The following is an 8,459-nucleotide window of genomic DNA, read 5'->3' on the forward strand; positions in this document are numbered from 1 at the left end:
TATGTTTTACAAGATATTACATATTAAATGTAGTTATGAAACACTTATGTTAATTTTACATCATAACATATGTGTTTCCATTTGTCCTTGTCACTGAAATTTCATAAGCATATAAGTAACAATAAATTACTGTATCTGAAATAATTATTTTGATTTTTATTGGAAAATTGAGAGCATTTTGAAATGATATCGGGATCGACATTCATTTAAATCTTTCGGTAAAGGAGGTACGTAAAGTAAATATATTTGCTTCCGGTTTGCGTAACTGTCCAATTCACGTTGTTTTATTTCTCTCAGGAGGGTAACAGACAGTATATAAATGGTAATTACTTTAATCTTTCATACACGTTGATTCAGATTGTTGCATTTATGCAACTCAAATTACTCTAGTAGGAAGTTGACCCTTTGTAAGATCATCAGACAGCGTGGCACTTGTCTTCACCGTTTCACGAGTAGGTACCAACAGTCAACAGCCCAAATGGAATTAAGTAACCTCTTTAGGACATGATATCTCAAACTGGATGATAAATTTGCAGAGTAGAAAATCAAGAAAGAAGTGTTGTAGACTCAGGATTCCTGATGCCTCCGTGAGGATATGCTATTTTTTTTTTTTAATTTTTCCTAGGAGTGTGTCAACAGGCCAGGCACAATCTCTTGATTTGGCTATATAGCTTGAATTACCAATATGGGTGCGTCGATTTACCCAAATGGAAATCAAAATGGACCCAAATGGAAATCAAATGGACCCAAATGGAATATTAAACATATATTATTGTATTCTCAAGTAGTTACTTATTTAAAATGATGAAAATAATGAACTTGCAAATCGAGAATATTAATTATTCATTTCTAATATTGTATTTTAAAAAATGAATCTTTATTTCTATTTTTAATAACTTTTGCATATCATTGAATACAAAATTGAAGTATTTAATTTTACAGTTTATATAGTATTCATGGTAGGAGGAACCAGGGGGTGGGGGTGGGGTGTACGGGGCCTGTGTCCCCCCCAATAATTTTGCTGATCTAAAGAATACTAAAGAAAATTAATTCATATTTTTAAAATACAATATTAGAAATGAATACTAAATATTCTTCATTTGTAAGTTCATTATTTTCATTTTAAATAAGTAACAACTTGATAATACAATGATAAATATTTGTATTTGTATATTTAATATTCCATTCGGTTTCCATTTGGGTCCATTTGATTTCCATCTGGGTCTATTTGGGTCCATTTTGATTTCCATTTGGGTCCATTTGAGTAAATCGACGTGCCGACCAATATAGCTTATTAAGCTTTTCAGATTTGCTTGATAAAGCTATTTATTTACAAATTTTTACAAATGTCTTTTTACAAGAAATAGACAAAAAGTTGCAACTTAACAGGTCTGGTACAATCACTAGATTTAGCTACATAGCTTGAATTACCTACATAGCTTTATTTACCTATCTGAAGTAGCTTTATTTTGCTACTTAATCAAACTTATAGCATTTTACCCAGAAAGTGCTGAAAATTGCACTTTGATGCAGTGATAATTTTTAACTTTGAACTCATCTGAAAACAATTCATGAAAAAATCACTCTTGGAGATGTGTCTTTTTCTGTGCAATTGCAATCAAATTTCTAAAAGTTTTGGGGCTATATACAACAGTTAATTTGTGACCTAACAGTTACTTCTTGAGTGAAATAACAAAGAAAACCAGTTTTGGTTAGCATGAGCACAATGTGAAGTAATCATACTTATCCACGCCTCATCGCGGACAAGGTGGTGTGCAGTTAAACAATGGAAATAAATATTTTCCTTTAAAAGTGTTCAAACGCAGAATGTTAAATCTATTTCAGCTTTAGATTGCTTTCTAAATAATACCTAGAATAAATATTAGTAGACATTTACTTGTGACTTTTTGTCTTTTTAAAATAAAAAGCAAAATTGTGAAAAGTTGCCTTGAAATAGCTAAATAAAGCTACCTGAGGTAGGTAAATAAGGCTACAGTAGGTAATTTTAGCTACGTAGCTAAATGTACTGATTGTACTGGACCTGCTTAAGTCTCCGTCTAGTGATGAGACATCTGAATTTTTTTCATAATAGATCATCGGAATAATCGGATGCACTATAATCAATCAATTTCAAATATTAAATTTGTTCATTTTTGAATGCAGAATAAATTGGTTAACAATTCTGGAGTGATTTCTAGAACATATTTTTTGCTCACCTGAGCCGAAGGCTCAAGTGAGCTTTTCTGATTGAAATTTGTCCGTTGTCTGTCGTCGTTGTCGTCGTTGTCGTAAACTTTTTACATTTTCTTCTTCTTCTCAAGAACCACTGGACCAATTTCAATCAAACTTGCCACAAAGTATCCTTGGGTAAAGGGGATTCAAGTTTGTTCAAATGAAGGGCCACGCCTTCTTCCAAGGAGAGATAATTATGAATTCAAAAAAATTAATGACTTCATTTAAGAATCTTCTTATCAAAAACCACTGTGCTTGAAAATATGAAACTTATATGGAAGCATCCACAGGTAGTGTAGATTCAAGTTTGTTCAAATCGTGACCCCCTGGGGTAGGGTGGGGCCACAATGCGCGGTCAAAGTTTTACATAGGAATACATAGGAAAATTTTTAAAAAAATCTTCTTCTTAAGAACAGCAAACCCATGATGGGTCATATTTATATGGAAGCATCCTCAGGTAGTGTAGATTTAAATTTGTTACAATCATGACCCCCGGGGTAGGGTGGGGCCACAATTGGGTGATCAAAGTTTTACATAGGATTATATATAGGGAACATCTTTAAAATTCTTCTTCTCAAGAAAAGCAAAGCCATGATTGGTCATATTTATATGGAAGCATGCTCATGTAGTGTAGATTCAAGTTTGTTCAAATCATGACCCCCGGGGGTAGGGTGGGGCTACAATGGGTGATCAAAGTTTTACATAGGAATATAGGGAACATCTTTAAAAATCTTCTTCTCAAGAACAGCAAAGCCATGAGTAGTCATATTTAAATGGGAGCATCATCAGGTAATGTAGATTCAAATTTGTACAAATCATAATCCCCAGGAGAATAGAGGGGCCATAACAGGGGATCATACAAAGGAATACAAAGGATGTATCAATCAAAATTTTCTTCTTAATAACAGCAAAGCCATTATTTGTCATATAAATTCAAAAGCATCCCCATGAAGTTTAGATTCAAGTTAGTTCAAATTAACACTTTATCCCCCCCCCCTCCCAACCAGTTTTATATTTAAACTTTTCAAGACTAAACTGATTTCTGCTTTTTCCTAGCCAGAGTGTTCAGGTGGTCGATGTGGACCCTGGGCCTCTTGTTGAAATATTTTGTATCATTGGATTCATTTATTTAATTAGATTATTATTTAGGATTTAGTTAAATACAAAGAAGAATTAATCAAAAATCAAAGAAATAATTTGCTTTTCACAAATATTTTGAGTAATTGATTATCAAAATTATAATCGATTATCTATAAGTAGGGACCATTTCGATTAGATAATCGATTTAATCGATTAATCAATACATCACTATCTCCATCCCACTGAGTTTGAGATGGTGAAGTTTTTATGTAACTTTAGGGTTATTCCTAAGACCTGGGGAATTTCCCTACCTAAAATGACATAATCCCCCCATAATTCTAGTATTCCTCCTCATTCTCATGTTAAGGAAAGGAACCCCAGACCCCCTTCTACTTTTTTAATGTACCCTGCTATTTTAAATCTTAGGGACAACCCTGAACTTGCATTAATTTTGTTGATTTTCTGTCTCTGCAGATACCCAAATTATTCCAGTGGCTGATAGGAGCTGGACTCTTTGTAGCTGTGTGGCTTGCCTTTGTTCTAGAAAAAGTTGACATCCAATTGACAGAAATCCAGAGAATTCTTGTTTTACTGGTAAGTGAAGCAGATCATCAAAATTTAGGTTCTAGTGATGTAAATATTTTATCTGCTTTAAGTTTCTATCTTGATTAATTTTTAGCAGTGATGGAGAGATGACAAGTGACCTGTTACTCAGATAGTAGAATGCTAGTAAAAGATCAGGGATCATATATTCAGTATTGACCATTCCTCTCTTTCTTTTTAATACTTTTACACTATTAAAAAAAATATGTTGAATTGAAAAGATTTCAAGGCAGTACTTGTAGTGTATATATATATCAGTAAAACTTGATTATAAGGAAGTCACTTGGACCTCCAGTTGTGAGCCCTTATAATCAAGGTAATGGAGTTTCTTTTTACCTGTTCAAGTAACATAGTGGAAAGTCTTTAAAAGTTTCCTTATAACTGAGATTTTCTTTAAAGCGAGTTCTTTATATCAAAGTTCTACTGTATTCAACTTAACCAGTCTGATTGCTCTCTTCTCTATTTCAGTCTCCTTTGATAGCAGTTGGTATTTTTGGGGTGAGTACTAGAAGTGAACGGTTTGCATGATACAGTGTAATTCATTAAGTTTATGATACAATTTAATATTTATGATCATCTGAAAATTCACATGAAGAAAAAAACAAAACAAAGGATCCATGACATATTTTTCTAGCTCACTTCAAATTAAAGGCATTCTTATCTTACTCCCAAGTCCTTTGCATTCCTAAGAGTTGCTGAATAGCCATGTTCTAAGTTTGGAACAAAACCTACCTGGACATCAGGCTTTCAGGCTTGACATATTATAGGCTTTTATCAAATTATGCATCTGTCTTATATAAATTTCCTAGAAGTGTTGCAGCTGCTCCATTTTCAAATTACTATAAGACTCACCTGGACCAGCTTGCTTAGATAACAATTCTACTGATGAATACTGAAAGTCTTCCTTCAGAAGCCAAACTGTGATTTTTCTTCTAAATAACAGGTTTGAAGTCCTGTAGCTAGTCCATTCCTTAGCAGTTTTGAATGTTACTTAGTACATACATGTACTTGTATGTGCTATGTACCTAGGGATTAAATCTAATGTCAGATGCTACATTTTGGAAATATTTAACTATAAGACTATAAAAATGATGAACTTTACAAATTATTGCATCTTATTGAACACTCATACAAGACTTTTCCTCTAATAATTGACATTCTTTAATGAGAGTCTAATTATCTTTGATTATTTGTGTTTTAACAAGGTGTAGATTTTATGATCATTTTTACCATATACAGTATAAAACTCTGTTTAATTTTCAGATTATCTCTGCAGTAATAGTACTATACAGAGTAGCAACATTTAATGATTGTAAAGATGCAGCAGAGGAATTAAAACAGGTAATTAATGCACGAAATGTAAAACATATATTCAAGGTTTAAAAAATTCATTTTAATACAAAGAGTTATCTCCCTTATTCAAATGACCTCTTTTATAGGTGAAAAATATATACATTAAAAAAAACCCTTCCTATGGAATCATTCGTTTGTTCATGGGGTACCATTGTTCGTGGATTTCATGGGTCACCCGTACTCACAAATTAACATCTTCACTAACCATAATTTTGTCAACATAATGGTTAATTAAATCTTCAATCTGTAAATACTGGTTATCCTCAAAATTATGTACCCATAAAACAGTAAAAGTTTTATTGCCCACAAACGTTGACCACCAGAATTTAAAATGATTCCATAGTATCAGCTGTCTAATTTTAATTTTATGTGAAGGAATTATTCAAAAAGAATTTTGTTTTATGATTTCAGCAAATAAAAGAAGCCAGAGAAGATTTGTCAAGAAAAGGATTCAAGTTTGATGACACATGACAATCATACTAGATCATCATCATCTTCATATGTTAACCGTTTTACCACTCTACACATGATTAAAATGTTTGTTCTAAAATCTTCAGATTTATTCATGCTATGCCACTGGTCATTCCAAGTACATGTATATCTTGTGAAATCGAATTAGGAAATCTTGAAAATCAGACTTGTATTTGTTTTAACTGTGATACATTCAGCAGGCCCAAGAAAGAATGGTTAGAGTTGCACAACAAAGTGAACCATAAGGGCAACTGATAGGTTTGTCAGGAGAAAAAATCATCATCAGTTGTTTTGGAGCTGTGATGCACTATACTCAAGGAGTACATCAACAAGGTTTGATGATTCCAGTCTTGCTATGCGAGATATGGTATGGAGACTATAATTGGCTATGTAATTCCAAAATGAGGTTACAGTGACTTATTCTTGGGTTGTAAAACACCTTTCCCAAAGACGCATCAAAGTACAGGGTTTTATGATTGTTGGTCTCACATTGTGTAAGATATTATTCAGATACAATACCGTATATACTCGCATATATATTTCGGTCCGCCTATAAGTCGGTTGTATTTTTTAAGTTTATATTAGAGGGCTTGACCCTCTAAAATTCCAATCTTTTTATAACTCGCCTATAAGTCGGACATAGAGTTTTGGACCAAAATTTAACTCCCAAAAAAACCGACTTATAGGCGAGTATATACGGTACTTCTATGTAGGTATTGAATTTCAAAATGAGGTTACTGTGATCAATATTGGGTCACAGTACATCTTCCCCATTAGGTGCATAAACTGATAAGGTTTGAAGATTCTTAAGGTATGTCACTCGTCAGCTTTTTAGAAAAGTTCAGTCAGAACCAATTACTTCAAAACTAATTATTACAATTCAATTTTTATATTATATTTAAATTAAACAATGCAAATTGTTTCACATTCAATTAAAAAATGTTCAAAAATTCATAAAGAAGCAAGATTTATGAGGGACTATTTCTTGTGGTGGAAGGATATTTAGCAGAAAATTCTTCAAATCTACACATTTATCAAATTTAATATCTTGGAACTTTAGCCCCACTTACTTTTACTCAGAGAATAATTTCCGTTATTATATGCTAGAAATGTTAAATATAGGTCTCAGTTTATATTTTTAAAACAAATTTTACACCTTCCCTCCACAAACTTTGCTAAGAAATGATGATATATTAAGGAAGTCAAGATAAAATATACACAGTTTTTGGCCTGAAAATCACATATTTTGACCAATATTTCAAAATTTACATCACTGACCCCAACTTTTTATTTTATTATTTTAAACTACTCAATACTTTCGACCGATCAGCACTTAAGTCATAAAAAGTTTGATACAAGAAAATATTTTAATGCCTATTTAGATTTTAATACCCCAAATATGATACTTTTTTAGTGCAAAAAGGTCACACAATAATTTTGCGCATTAATTTGCATGATTTGTTCAGTGATAAATATAATTCAGACTATTTTACATAAAATAAGATTATATCTATTGCCATGGTTACATCTGATAAAATATGATAAAGGTTAAATTGATTAACCAAAGCGTTGCAATTTAAGTGCAAAAAGGTCAACTTAATTGTACCGTAGCTCAGTAAGACGCACACTGACCCCCCATTTTCTTTGCGATTTTGAGTCATACTGTATGAGCTAGTACTTATCCAAAATATACTTTTCAACAAATCCTTGATATAACTAATTTCACGAGTGACATACCTTAAGGTTTTACACTGCAAAATATACGATACATGCATGATATGCCTGTCAAGACATAAAATGCTAATTGTAGTCACTGAAATTCTATTTACAATATAATTTACCTCAAATCCCCAGAATTATATCAACTGACAAGGTTTGATGATTCTCAACTTACAGTAACTAGTATACAAATATAGAAACCAGACACAATTTGACCAAGTTATAAATTCATTAACGAAGTCACTGCCACTTAGTTTTGTAACCCCACACCCCAAGATCTTTGCTGACAAGGTTTGATGATTCTAAGTAGATATGATCTAAGACAATGTATGCATCAACTGTTGAGCTTTGATAATCTTCACTAGACAAAATTATGACTTGGACATGGAAAATTTAACAAGGAATGCCAGTGATACCCATACTTTCATGTGGCTCATCAAATATAGAAGTTATAAAATGTAGGTTACTTTGCATGAACTAGCTACTTTAAGGTCAGTACAAAGAGTGAAAAATTGTTTGATATAAAACTTTAGAACTTGATTATGTTGACCTAAAGACATTGGTTCAGGGTCACTAGAACCTGCATTGGGGTCAAGAGCTACATATATGAACTACTCAAAACATGTATAAAATTAGAAAAAGCAACAAGAATTTTACATTTTTGCATTTGACCCTTACTTTGACCAGTTGACCTTGGCTTAGGTGCAAGACACATTCTTTTGCAAAAATCATTTTTAATCCTTTTCTACAAGCCTATACAATCTATACATTACTAAGTTGTAGTCAGAACAAAAATTATTACACCTGTGATCTCTGTGAGTTTGTCCATATGACCTTGTCCTCAAGTCCTGACATACCATTGGATCATAGGCAATTTTTGCCCTAAGCATGAACTTGCAAAGTGGGGTGATCCGCCTCAATCTTTTAACATACACCCAAAATTTTGTTCCAAGTTGCCTGAAAAGGAATTCCTTCATCTGCTCTTGCTAATGATGAAGCAA

The 8,459-nt window shown here is 32.5% G+C and overlaps 1 protein-coding gene across 2 annotated transcripts; it reads left to right on the top strand.

Moving 5' to 3' along the window:
* Window positions 1-242: 242 nt before the first annotated feature.
* LOC133194668 (dolichol-phosphate mannosyltransferase subunit 3-like) lies at window positions 243-5,843 on the top strand. Of its 2 annotated transcripts, none has more exons than XM_061330575.1 (5): window positions 243-322; window positions 3,787-3,906; window positions 4,384-4,413; window positions 5,179-5,256; window positions 5,680-5,843. In XM_061330575.1, exons 1-5 carry the CDS (start codon window positions 320-322, stop codon window positions 5,737-5,739), a joined length of 291 nt encoding a protein of 96 aa, XP_061186559.1. In that variant the 5' UTR covers window positions 243-319; the 3' UTR covers window positions 5,740-5,843. The 2 variants fall into 2 exon arrangements, with proteins under 2 accessions (XP_061186559.1, XP_061186558.1); XM_061330574.1 differs by lacking the exon at window positions 243-322 and adding an exon at window positions 362-587.
* The last annotated feature ends 2,616 nt before the right edge of the window (window positions 5,844-8,459 follow it).

The sequence above is a fragment of the Saccostrea echinata genome, unplaced genomic scaffold (assembly GCF_033153115.1).
Source record: "Saccostrea echinata isolate AGI-Se365-2 ecotype Australia unplaced genomic scaffold, CSIRO_AGI_Sech_v1 ptg000029l, whole genome shotgun sequence".
NCBI classification, from domain to species: domain Eukaryota; kingdom Metazoa; phylum Mollusca; class Bivalvia; order Ostreida; family Ostreidae; genus Saccostrea; species Saccostrea echinata.